Source organism: Aotus nancymaae, unplaced genomic scaffold (assembly GCF_030222135.1).
Source record: "Aotus nancymaae isolate 86718 unplaced genomic scaffold, 86718_ANA_hifiasm-v0.15.2.pri h1tg000063l, whole genome shotgun sequence".
Taxonomy (NCBI): Eukaryota; Metazoa; Chordata; class Mammalia; order Primates; family Aotidae; genus Aotus; species Aotus nancymaae.
Genome location: NW_026988477.1, coordinates 1,470,177 through 1,484,037, shown reverse-complemented (window position 1 = coordinate 1,484,037; position 13,861 = coordinate 1,470,177). Strand labels below are relative to the sequence as shown.

The 13,861-nt window shown below is 67.8% G+C and overlaps 1 protein-coding gene across 3 annotated transcripts; it reads left to right on the top strand.

Moving 5' to 3' along the window:
- The first annotated feature begins 4,667 nt into the window (after positions 1-4,667).
- Positions 4,668-13,544, top strand: EGFL7 (EGF like domain multiple 7). 3 transcript variants are annotated; one of them, XM_012445265.2, is made up of 9 exons: positions 6,225-6,311; positions 9,430-9,550; positions 9,758-9,874; positions 10,825-10,940; positions 11,128-11,223; positions 11,385-11,546; positions 12,191-12,255; positions 12,893-13,055; positions 13,169-13,544. In XM_012445265.2, exons 1-9 carry the CDS (start codon positions 6,290-6,292, stop codon positions 13,189-13,191), a joined length of 885 nt encoding a protein of 294 aa, XP_012300688.1. In that variant the 5' UTR covers positions 6,225-6,289; the 3' UTR covers positions 13,192-13,544. The 3 variants fall into 3 exon arrangements, with proteins under 3 accessions (XP_012300685.2, XP_064222129.1, XP_012300688.1); XM_012445262.3 differs by lacking the exons at positions 12,893-13,055; positions 13,169-13,544 and adding an exon at positions 4,668-4,725 and having other exon boundaries at positions 12,191-12,834; XM_064366059.1 differs by lacking the exons at positions 9,430-9,550; positions 10,825-10,940; positions 12,893-13,055; positions 13,169-13,544 and adding an exon at positions 4,742-5,866 and having other exon boundaries at positions 12,191-12,843.
- The last annotated feature ends 317 nt before the right edge of the window (positions 13,545-13,861 follow it).

Here is a 13,861-nt window from a genome sequence, read left to right as displayed (position 1 = left end):
CGAGCCACTGCCCTCCAGCCTGGACAACAGAGACCTCAGTCTCCAAAAAAAATTTTTTTCTTCACCTTCCTACATGAAAAAATATAACAATACACTACTACAAAATCCTGAGAATGGCGAAAACAAAAACCCCAGGCAACAGCAAGTCCCGACGACGTGCGGGCGCCGGTGCTCCCGCGCTGCTGGCGGGACCCGAGGACTGCTGGGCGCTCCCTGGCTTCCTGCCTCGCCTGGGACTGGAGACCCCCCGGGACAGCCTGAGGGGAGCGCACTCGTCTCCACGTCTGCTGAAAGATAGCCTGAGGCTGTTCAAAGCTAAGCCCCCCGCCTGGGACGCGCTCCGAGGCCCCAGCAGCGGGTGGAGAACCGAACGGGCTCTGTTCTCCCGGGGATGCTTCCAGCACCTGCTGCCGGCCGTGGGGTGCGGGGCCCTGGGGTGTGGCCGAGGAGCTGTGTCTCCTGCCCAGGCTGCCAGCCTCTCAGGTTCCCTTTGCCATCTCTAAGCCCACATCTCGCTGCAGTTAGAGTTTGCCACTGGGTGACACACCTGGTGGGCTGGGGGACTCTGCACCTTCCCAGAACCTGCTGCGGGCCACCTCTCCCGGGTCCGGGCCCTGCTCTGTGCAGCGGGGTGGTGCACGTGTGGGACTGGACTTCGTGCTGAGCGTGATGGGCGCCTTGGGAGGAGGTCACACGACCCAATGTCGCCCTCCACGGAGCTCCCTGAGCACCAAGTGTGAGGGGCAGTGGCGCCCAGCAAGGCCGAGGAGGGGCGACTGTCATCCAGGCAGGAATCACGGTGGATGGGACCAGGGTAGGGGCAGTTCAGGAGAGAGGACGCTCAGCTGCATTCTGGAGGCAAAGCGCGGGGGGAGACCTGCCAAGAAGCCATCCCACACGGCTATGGACGCCTCCACGGCATCAGCTGGAGCAGCGAGCGGCCCCAGGCAGGGAGAGGGAGCAGCACGTGGAGGGGCGCGGGGTCCCCCAGCTACCGGGCTCCGGTCCCGGCCCTCTGCTTTCCACCCCCTGAACAAGCGGCCTCCACCTGTGAACCTCCGCTGAAAATGGAAGCCCCTCAGCTGGAGGGTGTCGCTCCGGTGCAAGGGTCAGGAGCCCGAGCAGGCAGGGAGAGCAGAGGAAGGGCTGGGGGACCCACTTCTCCCTGCCCAGACCCTCACGCAGAAGCAGAAGGCTCCTCTGCCCGCAGGCACCCCTGCCTGGCAGCTCCCTCCAGCCCCCGTCGGGACCGGTGGGACCAGGCATGTCCTCTGATGGAAAGGTTCCACCACATCCGTGGCTGACAGAGCCAGGCGTCGGAGGCCGGGGGGCGCCGGGGTAAACAGGAAGCCCCGTCCCTCCCGCTCGTGCTTCACTCCCTCCTCCTGCACCTCCTGCAACCCGGCTCCGCGGCCACGCCTGGTGCCCCTCTGCCTCTGGCCACCTGAGATGCCCAGGCTGGCCTCTGCCAGGGGCTCAGTCCGCCCTCCCCTGGGACCGCAGAGGCCAAAAGCCCCTGGGTGAGGGGTCCAGGAGGCCCAGGAGGGCCCGGGGGCTCTGCCAGACCCCTCCACGCCTCTCCGCCCAGCCAGCACGCTCTGGGAAGGTAAGGCAGCCCTTCCCCTTATAACTAACCTCAGAGCATTCCCAGGCAGCCTGAAGGCCACTGGGACAACCTGGCCCTACTGACAGGAGGGCCAATGGGGAAACTGAGGCCTGTATGGGGCACAGAGCTGGGACCAGAGCTCCAGCTCCTGCCCCTGCAGGGCCTCCACCTCTGACGCCACCCCAGGCAGGGTGAGGCCCCGGGCTCCAGGCCTCCCAGTGCCCAGATGAGGACAGGTACAGGCCTCAGGGCAGCCGCCAATCCCACCGGGTCCCCCACTCTGTGCTGGGCCCCTGCAGTGAGGGAGGGGGCCAGACGTGGGCCCAAGCTGTCTTCCGTGGGGCTGCGGCCTTGGCAGGAGACTGTGTGCCATGATCCCAAACCCACGCCACCAGAGCGGCAAGGGCAGGGAAGGGGCGCCTCCGAGGACGGGAGGGTGAGGGAGGGGCGCGCCTGTCCTCTGCTGAGCCCTAGGCCTTGGGCACAGAGTGCGCTCCACCCAAAGCAGAACCTGGGGGCGGCCCCACTCCCTACCCCTCCAGTACCCTCTGGAGTCCAAGAGGGTATAGACAGCAAACATGTTGTTTATATGCCCTGATCTGACATGTGGGGAAACTGAGGCAGAGAAGCCTTCAGGGTACATATGGTCCCTGACCCTACAGGAGCTCTATGACACCCCCTCAGGATAGACAGGCCTGAAGCCCCCAGGGAGGGACCCCACACCCTTCCCAGGAGCCCACAGACCCCAGAAGCACAGGCATCCCCAGGGGAGGGGCACCCTGCCCACTAGGGGGCTCCTCTGGGGCTCGCCCTGCTCAGCAAGGCTTCCTTGAGAGTTGGCCCGACCACTGGTGCCGACTGTCCCTGATGTGACCCTGGCATTAGGGCAAGACCCCAGCCCACCTCCTGCACCTGCCGCTGAGGCTCTGGGAGCCCGAGACAGTAGAGTACCCCTCCCTTGGTGGCTCCGGGCCACAGGAGAGGGCACAGCTGGCACTCCGGGCCTGAGCCGGGGCCTCCTTCCCTTGGGGAGGGTCTGGTCTTGGCCTGGGGAGGGGCTGGGGGCACGGCAGAGCTTGGCAGGAGGGGGTTGCAGTGAAAACAAGTTGGCAGCAGACTGGGCACAGCCCCCCAGGCTCGCACCCAGACCCCAATGCCAGGAGGGCAGCGTAGGGAGGACCCAGACTCTGCCCTCACACCCTGGCCTGCAAGTCCAGCATTCCATTCACCGGGAAGGCCCCCAGCCGGCCAAGCCTCAGCGAGACTCACGCACTCAGCCACTCGGCTTCTCCTGCCCCCAGCCGCCCCCTGGCCAGACAGGTCTGTTGATAGGGGCTGCTCCAGCTGGGGTGGGGGACAGAGGGCTCCCCAACAGGAGGAAGGAAGGAAGGGTGAGGCGGCCTCCTACCCACCATCCCAGCCCTGCCGGCCTCCCTGCTCAGCTGGGCCAGTCACCTCACCCTGCAGGCCTCAGTTTCCCCCTCTTTACACGGAAGGGGCTAGACCTAGCTCACCCCAGGCTTGTGGGTCCTTCCGCCCAGAAGCCAGCACAGATCTAGGGGAGTGAGGGCAGGGGAGGAGGGGGCAGGTTGCAGTGACAGGCAGAGGGCAAGAGGGCACCTCCTAGGATGGGGGCACAAGCCCACTGGGCCCCTATACGCTGGAGGGACAGGCTGGCCAGGGCAGGAGGAGCCACTGGGTGGGAGAGCCAGGGGGCCGAGGAAGGCACAGAGGGGCTGAGGGTGCAGCCAGCAGGGTAAGGGCCAGATCCCAGGTGGCCTAGTGTGGAGGAGATGGGGAAATGGGGGTTCCGCCTATCTGCTCCAACCTCAGGGCAGGGGCCCCCTCTGGAAAGAGGCCCTTCCCGCTCAGACCAGCCATGCCTGGTGCCAGGAGCGCCCCCTTCAACCATCTCAGTGACCATGGGGCAGGTGCAGAAACTGAGGCCCTGAGCCCTGAGCACAGCCCGGCGTGCAGAGCAGATCCTTCCCTGGCCCTGGGTAGAGGGGAGCTGGCCCCTGCTTGTGGGGAGGGGTGACACTTGTAGGGGAGGTTTCCTGCCTGCCCGCCAAAGTCCAGTGGGGAATTTCCCAGCTGCCCGGCCTCCCACGGCCCCAGTTGTCCAGCTGAGAACTGGAAAGGTGGGGCACACTGACCGCTGGGAGAGGCCCTGCTCCAGCACCTGGGTTCCAGCTGTGCCCTCCGAGGCCGCCCAGCTCCCTTCCACGCCGTGTCCCCTCCCGCTCCACCCACCATTGCCACGATGGCTCGCTCAGCCTGAGGTGCCCACGGCCACCTGAATAAGGAAGCTGAGGGTCAGATCTGAGGGCTGGGACCCCGGGAACCTGCCAGAACGCCCCGTTATCACCCCATCTCCCACATCCCTCCCCACACCCGTCCCCAGCCTGCAGCCAGCCAGATCACCCCTGGGAAGTGGGGCTGGGGGCGTTGGGCCTGCTTGTCCATCTCCAGGGCAGGGGCTCACAGCCTCACTTAGGGAGAGGCCTGAGTCACAGTGCCGAGGCCTGCCCCACCCTGGGGCCCCTCCTGGCTCCCACGCTGTGTCACACACATCTGGGGGTGTCCTGTGGGAGGGCCAGTAACCTGTGGCCCACAGACCAAGCAGGTCCCCTCTGTCCAGCCACACACAAGCGCATCCTGTGGACCCACGGTCCCGCCGGGCTAGTCCTCCACCCCGCACCCTCCCCAGGGTCTCCAGCAGGGTCCAACCCTGGTTTCTGGCTGCTTTGAGGCTAGACTCTGGTGCCCCAGGGGACAGCTTCCCCACCCCCAGCAGTCTCTCCTGCCCCCCTCAGCCTCCTGTTTGTCCGACGACACGTCCCTGTTATCAGCGGAGAACACACACAGGAAGTCCGGCTGGAAAGGGCCCATCCCAATCCCGATTACCCAGGACGGGGCATAAAAAGCCGCCCTTCCTCACCGGGGGGGAGCCTCCCTGCACCAAGCCGGCCGCCCCGCACGGCTTCGAGGGAGGCTCCTGGGGACAGGCCAGGCGGGCCGGCCTCGGGAGGTGCCTCCAGGCAAGGGCCAGGGTCCATCCCCCGTCCCGGGACACAGCAGCGGCGGCCATGGCCACGCCTGGGCTCCCGCAGCATCAGGTATGGCAGGGGAGGCCTTGGAGGGGCAGGGAGCAGACGGGGCGCCCCTACATGCGCTCACTCCCATGGACCTTGGCACCTGCTGGGTGCTCTGCAGCCGCTCCCTGGCGTGGTTGCAGAGGAGGGGTCCCAGTCCGCCTCCCTTCTGCACAGAGGATACCACTGAGGCCCCGTGGCCCAGCACGGGTCCCGGTCCATCCTGCTGACTCCAGCACATCCCCCGAAGCCGCCCTTCCCCTTAGCCTACCTTCTGGCCTTCCTCTGCCTCCGCAGAGCAGCCCCTGGGGTTGGTAGCAAAGTTCGGCTCCGCCAGGCCCGCCTCCAGGGGTATCCCGAGGGCTGGGGTCTCCTCAGCTTCTCCCTAGCAGTGGATGAGCACCCCAGTGGGGGTCTGGGGAGGGGAACTGGCCCGAGGGAGATGAATCCTGAAGCCAAATCTAGCCAGGATGAGCAGTGTGAATCCAGGGTGTGGCACGTGGGGCTCAGGCTTCGGGACGACTTGGTAGGGTGTGGTGGGCAAATGGGTGACCCTGTGGCCCCCCTTAGACCTTGGAGAAGCCCTTGTTCCCCCCTGCCCCAGCCCCATGCAGTAGCTGAAGCCCTATCCCAAAACCCCAAAGCCACAGTGGGTCCTAGAAGGCCAAGAAGCCTGTCCGAGAACCCCCACTTTCCAGACGGTGGGGCCCAGCCAGGACGGGGGCAGAGAGGGCTGGCTCAGGGCGGCCCAGGAGCCGCCCTTTCTGCTTCATCGCCTCTTCTGGACTCAGGCAGGAGAAGTGGGCAGGCAGGTCAAAGGGTCAAATGACCGCAGCTCCAGAGATGAGGCCGGGGCAAGGGACAGGGCAGGGCGGCTCTCCCACCCAGAGGTCCCCTAGGCCCCACTCTGAACACCTCAGTGCCAGGGCTAGGTAAGAACTGCCCTGCATGGGCTCAGGGCACCAGGAGGCCTAGGACTCCCCATTGCGATGAGGAACGCCCCGACAGCAGCTGCTCTGGCCATCCCTTGGGCCATGTGCCAGGGGCTTCCAGCCCTCCTGGTCCAGAGTAGTGACCACTGGATTACGTAGTGGGGCAGCCTCATTTTGGGGGCTCCTCTCCAGGCACCTGGGTTCCTCCCTTCCTCCAACTCCCATGCACCAAGGTAGCCCCAAGCTGGTGGCCCTCCCTCATCCATCTGCAGGCCCCTCGCCCAGCGCCCTGGGCTTTGTGGAGGGACCTCCAGCTCCACTCACAGCCACCTTCCATCCCCATGCCAGGGAGCCCAGGGCTGGAGAAAACAGCCCCATTTTACTGAGGCCAGGGGCTGTGGACCCGAGAGGACAACCAGTCGGGACAGAATGGGCTAGGGGTGGGTGCAGGATGGGGGTCTGCAGGTCCAGTGCAGGAGGACGTCCCACAGCAGCACCCAAGGCTGGACCCGGGCCCCTTCCCAGCCCCCAGACTTCAGGGTGACCAGGACTGTGGGTGGACACTACCCAAGCCTCCTCTCCAACCTGCAGCCCCCAGGACCCGGGAGGCACAGGTGGCCCCGCCCCGAGGAGCAGCTGCAGCCCCGGTCCAGGGGATGACGGATTCTCCTCCGCCAGGTGAGTCCCAGCCAACCCCTCACTCTGAGGGAACACGTCTCAGACAGGCACCCACTCTGGCTCCGAGACAGGGTGCTGGCTCCCGCTGGGTCTGAGGGGCTGCTGAATTGGGCTGGCCTGGGCCTCACGTGCTGCGGTGGGGTGTGCCCCAGGGCTGTTTATCCCCGTCTTACACATTTGGAAATGGAGCCTGGGAAGGAGAGGTGACCCACCCAGGAGACTCTGGCGGGACTGTGGGTGTGAGGAGACTCCTGGGGCCCGTGGATTCCCTGGGAGGAGCGTTCCGCCCTGGCCCTGACTGTTCTGAACACAACAGGGACCCGGTGTCCCCGGTGAGCGTGCCTGATGCCTCAGACAGGGCCAGGTGGGGGCTAACACTCGAAGGCCGGGAGGGAGGCCTGTGTCCCCCGGTCCCGTCTGGGCTTCCGTGTGGTCTCGGAGGAGTCCTGGGCCTCTGGGCCTGGGGTGGGGACACTGGTGACGCCCACCGCCCGCGAGGCTGCAGGACCGAGCTCAGTGCTGCCCGGCGCCGGGTGCCCACCAGCGGCTGAGACGCGCGTCCTGGGCGGTTTTCGTCCTGGGGGTTTGAGAGCCAGCAAAGGGCCCCGTCAGTGCCAGCGCCCTGGGCGGCGTCCCGGCTCCCGGCCGCAGTCGTGCGTCCTCAGCGGCCGCGCAGCGAGCGCTCTGCCCGGGGACTCGGGGTTCCGGAGGGGGCCGGGGGGCCGCGGTCCGAGGCGCTTTCGCGTCAGCCCCGGGTTTCGGCGGAGTCACCGTCCGCCGCGGGGCCTCAGTTTCCCCGTCTGCACAATGGGGGCGGGCCGGGGGCGGGGCAAGGCCGCCAGGTGGGGCGGGGCCGGGGGCGGGGCGGGGCTCGGGGCCCCCACGGCGCGGGCTCGGGCGGCAGCGGCGGCGGCGCGTGCGCGCCCCGGATCCGGCGGTGAGTGCGGAGCGAGCGGGGCGCGGGGTCTGGGTCTGTCCGCCGCCGGGGCCGGGGCGAGGCTGGGACCCGCGGAAGCCCCGGGGGCGGGGGACCCGGCGGCGCGCAGGGGGCAGCTGGGGGCGGCCCGGGGCGATGCAGCGCGACCGCGGGGGCCGGGGGTGGAGCGGGCCGGGGCCCCCGCAGCCGGGTCGGGCCGCGCCGGGAGAATGGGCCCAGCGGCCCCGGGGACCGGCTCCCCCTGCCGTCCAAGGACGGCGCGCCGGGAACGCGGGGGGCGCCGCGGACCCTCGTCCCACCCGGCCCGACCCCGCCGCGGGCTCGGCCCGGCCCCTGCCCGCTCCGCCCGCCCCCGGCCCGTCTGGCTCCGCCCCTGCGCCCTCCCCCGCGGGCCCCCAGCCCGGCTCCTGCTGCGAGGGGTCCCCCAGTGCCTGCGGCGCGGCCAGGCCCCTCCCTCTGCGGACCGGCCTCCAGCGGTGGGGGCTGCGGCCGGGCAGGTGTGGGGGGCGGCGGGCAGGGGCGGCGGGCGCTGGGGGGACGGGACCGGACCGCTCGCCCACCTGGAAACGCCGCCCCCTCCCCACCCGGCAACCCCGGGTCGAGGCCGTGACCCCCCCGGGGATACGGGGCTTGCAGCGCCAGCTCTCGGAGCGCCGCGGGCTTCCTCTGGCCTCGGGAAAAGCATGACTTTCAAAAATTGAGTCCGCACTTCTCAGCACTGCTTCCTCCCCAGACGACACTCAGGAATCGTGGGGGTGCTGCGCGAACATTCGTGTGGGGCAATGAGGTCTGCGAGATTCGCCTCCCGCCAGGCCCGGCCTCCCCCTGCCCACCCCAAGCCACCCAGCCGCTGCCACCTCTTCCTTCCTGGGTCCTACACCCCAGTGTCGCCTGTCCTCCCACTTCGAGTCTTGCCTGGGGGTCGCACCAGGCCCAGCCCCTAACAGTGTCCTTCCCCCAGGGCCATCTCCAGAGTTAATCTCTAGCTAGCTCTGACCCCCAGACAAACTCCTGCCCAAAAACTGCTGTGATACCCTCGAACCTCCAGGCTAAGTCCCACCCCCAGCTGCCCGGGGCAGCCTCGGCCCTGCCCTCCTCTCCCCAGCGCACAGAGGACAGGAGGCCCGGGAAGGAACCCCCCCCGCCCCCCGGCCACCCTCCCCGCTGGGGTCGAGCTCCACACCCAGTGGGGCTGAGCCAGCGGCAAAGGCTCCGTGACCTCGGACAGTGTGACTGTTTATAGGACAGGCCGTCAGAGCCTCGGCGTGGCCTCAGAGACCCTATTCTAGTGGTGGCTGAAAAAACAGTCCCAGAGAAGGGACAGCCTTACCCCAGCCTCCAGCCCCACGTGAATACAGGCCTTTCCCTGCGGGGGACCCCAGAGCCTTGCTGCACACAGGACGGCATCCCCCGCCCGGCACTGTCACACACCATTAACTCTGGGCTCTCTCATACTCCCAGGAAGCCCCCCCCCCCCGCCCCACCCAGGCCCCAGCTCCTGCCACACAGCCAGGAGGGGGTTGGGTTCTGGCTCCGGTGACACTAGGGGGCCGCGCCCCACCCCAGGGTGCACCCTGCACAACCACTGTCCCGAAAGCCCAGGAGGCTGATGGCACACACGTCCCAGCATGCAAGGGACCCCTCTGAAATGAAGGCTGCCCATCTTGCGGTCTTAGAATCTGTGCGCCCCCAAACGGCTCCTGCTGCCTTGCGGCTGCTCGTCCGCCCCACGGCCGGCTCCACACTCAGAAGGGCTGAGGCCAAGCAAGTCCCTGGTGGGGCTGGGTCCCAGCTCTGCCCACGGACACCCCGTTTGCACAGGCTGGGGTGCAGGCTTGCCCCTGCCCTGCTGTGAGGAGGGCCCTGGAACCAGGCAGGACAGGAGAAAGTGGCCCATTGCTGAGCCATCCTTCCTGGAGCCCGGGGTGTCCCAGACCCCCAGCAGGACCCACGAGATTCTGCGGCAGGAGCTCTGGGCGGCGTCACCCCTGTGGCTGGTGGTGGCTGGTGAGGGTCTGGCTAGCTGGAAGAGGGGGCCAGGGGAGGAGAGAGTGGGCGCCGCCGGTGGAGGCTCCAGTGGAGATGAGCTGGGCAGGCCTCATGGAGCGAGCGCGGACTGCACCCGTGGCCTGGGGGCGGGGCATCTGCGGGGAGCCTGAAAGGCCGTGCTCTGTGCCCCAGGCCACCTGGAGGAGAAGGCCCCCCACCCGGAGGCACGGGCCATGTGGGGCTCTCCGGAGGTTCTGCTGGTGTGCCTTCTGGTGTTGGCAGCGGGTGGCACGGAGTACGCCTACCGGCCAGGGTGAGCCAAGCCCTGGCCCCTGAGGGCTGGGGTGGGGAGACCTGGGGCCCTCAGCCCTTCCCTGAGGGCTTCCTCCTCAGCATCTGTAGGAGACTCGAGGGGGCTCCTGCTGAGGGTCCTGCCCCGGCCGCATGTCCCATCATCCTTGGGTCCTGGGGCTGAGGGTCCTGCTCTGAGACTCCCTGGCTGACCCCGTCCTCCCCACAGCCGCAGGGTGTGTGCAGTCGGGGCTCACGGGGGCCCCATCTCTGAGTCCTTTGTGCAGCGCGTGTACCAGCCCTTCCTCACCACCTGTGACGGGCACCGGGCCTGCAGCACCTACCGGTGAGTGCCCCACCGAGCCGAGCCTACCCAGCCCCGGCCCCCCAAGGCCGATCCGCAAGGCGCCCCCAGCTGCCACACATCAGCCTGTCAGGGATGGGGTATGAATCCTGGGGCCCCAGATGGGAAACTGAGGCCAGAGCCATGAGAGGGCCAGCTGACATGGGTGACCCAGGGCAGCCTGAGCCCAGGGGGTTCCTCGACCACCTCCAACATGCCAATCCTTGTTCTTACCCCGACGCATCCAAAGGACATCACCTCTGAGGCCATCGCCATGTTTAGAGGGGTCGCCCATCCTGTCTGCACCCCTCCACTTCCGGGGCGCCAGCCCCTCCCTGCCCCGGCATCCCCGGCTGCGATCTACAGGGGATGATGCCCCACGCCCCTGGTCCCACTTCACGGAGCTCCCCTGGGTATCCCCCTCCGAGTGACGGCCCCTGTCAGGCACAGATGAGACCCTGCCATGCTGTGTGCCCACACAGGAGCCCACGCCCCTAGTTCTCAGCTTTGGCCGGGTCCTCCTTCCTGGGTGTGGGAGCTTCACTCCCTACTGGGGGAGGGCCTGGGATTTAGACTCTGGAGGTGAAAGGTGTGCGCCACTGCCCAGGGCCCACACTCTGCGGGGACCCACTGCAGGCCGGGCACGCCCTCGCCTCTGGGCCTGGATGCCCCCAAGTAGGAGGCTGGAGAGATGGGGGCACACACAGGCCTGGGCACTGCCTCTGCTTCACACGGAGCATGGCTGGGCCTCCAGCAGTGGCTTGAGTCCCGGTCAGCGCCGGAAGGCCCAGGCAGGGAAGCAGCTTGTGCAGTGACCCCTCAGTGCCATCCCTTGGGGAGAAGATCCCCACGCTGGGGTGACCATGTCCATTCTGAGAGGGGGACTGTAGATGCCCAGCAGGCGGCTGAGGGGGAGCGGGATGCCCCTCTGAGCTGCCCTGCCCACCCCACAGAACCATCTATAGGACCGCCTACCGCCGCAGCCCTGGGCTGGCCCCCGCCAGGCCTCAATACTCATGCTGCCCTGGCTGGAAGAGGACCGGCGGGCTCCCCGGGGCCTGCGGAGCAGGTGAGGGCCACCCTCAGTGCCCGGTGTTAGCCAGGAGGGTGACCCTTCCCCATGCTTCCAGCAACGCCCCTGTGGCTTGACCCCTGAGCAAAGCACTCCCTGCTGCAGAGCACCCTCCTGCCCAGCGGCTGCCCCACAGGGTGCCGGGGACCCAACCGAGCTGGTGACCCGCCTTCCTCACCCACAGCAATATGCCAGCCGCCGTGCCGGAACGGAGGGAGCTGCATCCAGCCTGGCCACTGCCGCTGCCCAGCGGGGTGGCAGGGTGACACCTGCCAGTCAGGTGAAGCTGGCTCCGCCCTGGGGGTCCCTGGAAGGGTCCTTGGGGCACCTCCTTGCATGTCCTGGGGTGACTGCCGGCCCATGAGTGGGTGTGTGTTAAGGGAGCTGAGTGGGCAGGACCTCTGCTGCAGGCATGGCCGCCTGACACCCCATTTCCTGCAGATGTGGACGAATGCCGTGCTGACAGGGGCCGCTGTCCCCAGCGCTGCGTCAACACTGCCGGCAGTTACTGGTGCCAGTGTTGGGAGGGGCACAGCCTGTCTGCAGATGGCACATTCTGCGTGCCCAAGGGAGGGCCCCCCAGGCTGGCCCCCAACCCGACAGGTAAACTCAGCCCTGGCTGTGCCCGGCCTGGGGAAGTGGGCAGGCAGTGGAGATTGCCCTGTGGCTCTGTTAGGCATGGTGGGGGACACTGGAATCTGGGTGGGAAGCGGTGGGGGCTCCTTCTCCAGCGGGGAGGAGAGGGAGGGAGGAGAGGGAGGGAGGACAGGGAGGGAGGACTGGTAGGTTCCCAAGAACTGGGGGCAGGCTGCCTGGAGCCTCATGTCAGCCAAGGTGGCGAAGGTGCCCAGTCCCGGGGTCCCGTCTGCGTCCCACTGAAGTGTTCTGGAAGACGCCTGGCCTCTGCTGGCGACGGAACATTATTACTTTTGGTACGCGCTGTGACACTTCAAACTCGTACCGTGAGTAATAATGCGCCGTCCACAGCGCCGCATCGAAGCACCGAGGGGACCTCAGCTCGACCTCCTCCCTCAGCATGGCCGGGACCCCGGCACCCAGGGACACGCGCCCCCATGTGCTTAGGCAGCATGGCCTTGAGACCTCTGGCCAGCGCCAGGCAGGCGGCAGGGCGGACCGAGGCCTGGGCCTCAGTCTTCTGGCTCTGCCTCTCCCTGGGGACAGGAGGGAGCCTGGGGCGTGGGTGGGGAGACAGCCATCCCTGACCCAGCGCCTGGCTCTGCTCCCAGGAGTGGACAGTGCGATGAAGGAGGAGGTGCAGAGGTTGCAATCCAGGGTGGACCTGCTGGAGGAGGTGAGGCCTGGGGTGGGGCAGGTTCTCACCACAGCAGAGAGAGGCCCAGGCCGGGATACGGGCTTTGTAGCCTCCTGGGACCTCGACCCACGGATGGCTGGGGTGGTCGGAAGAGGTCCCGGCCCCGGGGAGGCGGTTTCCCTGCTGCTGACAGCCGAGGGGGCCGTGGCCTGGATCCATGCCAGGCAGAGGAAGCTGGACACTGGCTGGGACCCCCCAGGGCTAGAGGACCCAAGCTTGGCAGCCCCTGAGACTACAAGCAGAGCCTGGGTGCAGACAGGGCTGCCCCACCACCACCACCTTTGCCCCCACCAGGACAAAGAGCTCTCGCCAGCCTTCCCACTGGCCACTGGTCCAGCTGTCCCCCCTAGTTCTCCTGCCGGGGACCCCAAGGCTGGGACCGCCTGGTCAGTCTGATGCCCCAGGCACCCCCCTGCCGTGGACTCTTCCGGCACAGCAGCTCCCTCTAGCGGCCGCCCAGAGCCCTGCCGCGGGTTCTTCCTCTAGCGGCGGCTCAGAGCCCTGCAGGGGCTGGGGCTGGAGCTGGAGGCTGTGGAGTCCTTCCCAGGGTCCTCCCTCAACCCTGGGGGGCGGAAGGCAGGGCTGGCCCGGGGTCACCGCCCTTCCGCACCCGCAGAAGCTGCAGCTGGTGCTGGCCCCGCTGCACAGCCTGGCCTCGCAGGCGCTGGAGCTGGGGCTCCCGGACCCTGGCAGCCTCCTGGTGCACTCCCTCCAGCAGCTGGGCCGCATAGACTCCCTGAGCGAGCAGATTTCCTTCCTGGAGGAGCAGCTGGGCTCCTGTGAGTGCCCCCTCCAGAGCCCTCCTCTTCAGCGGGGTTGGGGGGTCAGATCTGGCTGGGTAGGGAGGCTGTGGGGAGCAGTGACCTCTGACCTTAGTGTCATCCCACCCCAGGCTCCTGCAAGAAGGACTCGTGACACCCGCGCCCCTGGCTGGACTGAGCCCCTCCCCTGCCCTGCAGCCCCTGCCCGACATGCCGGGTGGCCACTTCGGGGTGACTGAGCAGAAGGCTGGGCGGGGCCCTCCTCCTCCCCCTCTTCATCAGGAGGCTCCCAGGGTTCTGGCATGGGTGGGCTGGGGTCTTCTGTGTGAATCTACCCCAGCCACCCCAATGGCATCCCGGGGCCTGGGGGCCCCTCCGCTGAGGGAAGGTACGAGCTCACGAGCTCTCTGCCAGGGAGTGGGACCCCTGGCATGGGAGCCGGGAGGCTGGGTGGGGCCTCGGTGGGGCCTGCCCCCTGACGCCCCGAAGAATAAAGGTGAAATGTGAGCTGCTGTGTTGTGGATTCACTGAGGGCCAGGCGCCAGCCAGCAAATGGGGACAGGTGGAGTGGGCAGGTGGCTTCTGTGAGGCTACGGAGAGCTTTGTCCTGGGGACGTGTGGGCCCCAACCAGAGTCCAAAGAGCAAACCTCTGGCCTCCTTCCCAGTGCCCTGAGGATCCCGGCACGCCTGCCCCTCGGGCAACACCCCCCCATCGATGGAAGCATTGTAGGGTGATGGCCCACAGGGAGGGCGGCTGGGAAGACACACCACCAGGCTCCACCGCCCTGGTCACCCTGCCCTCTGTGAGTGACCACTGCTACCC

Excerpts from the sequence above, each read along its gene's own strand:
- EGFL7 (XM_012445262.3), top strand. The coding sequence starts at position 6,290 with ATGACGGATTCTCCTCCGCCAG. Across the intron at positions 10,941-11,127 it reads CCCCGGGGCCTGCGGAGCAG|CAATATGCCAGCCGCCGTGC; the intron begins GTGAGGGCCACC and ends CCTCACCCACAG. Across the intron at positions 11,547-12,190 it reads GCTGGCCCCCAACCCGACAG|GAGTGGACAGTGCGATGAAG; the intron begins GTAAACTCAGCC and ends CTCTGCTCCCAG.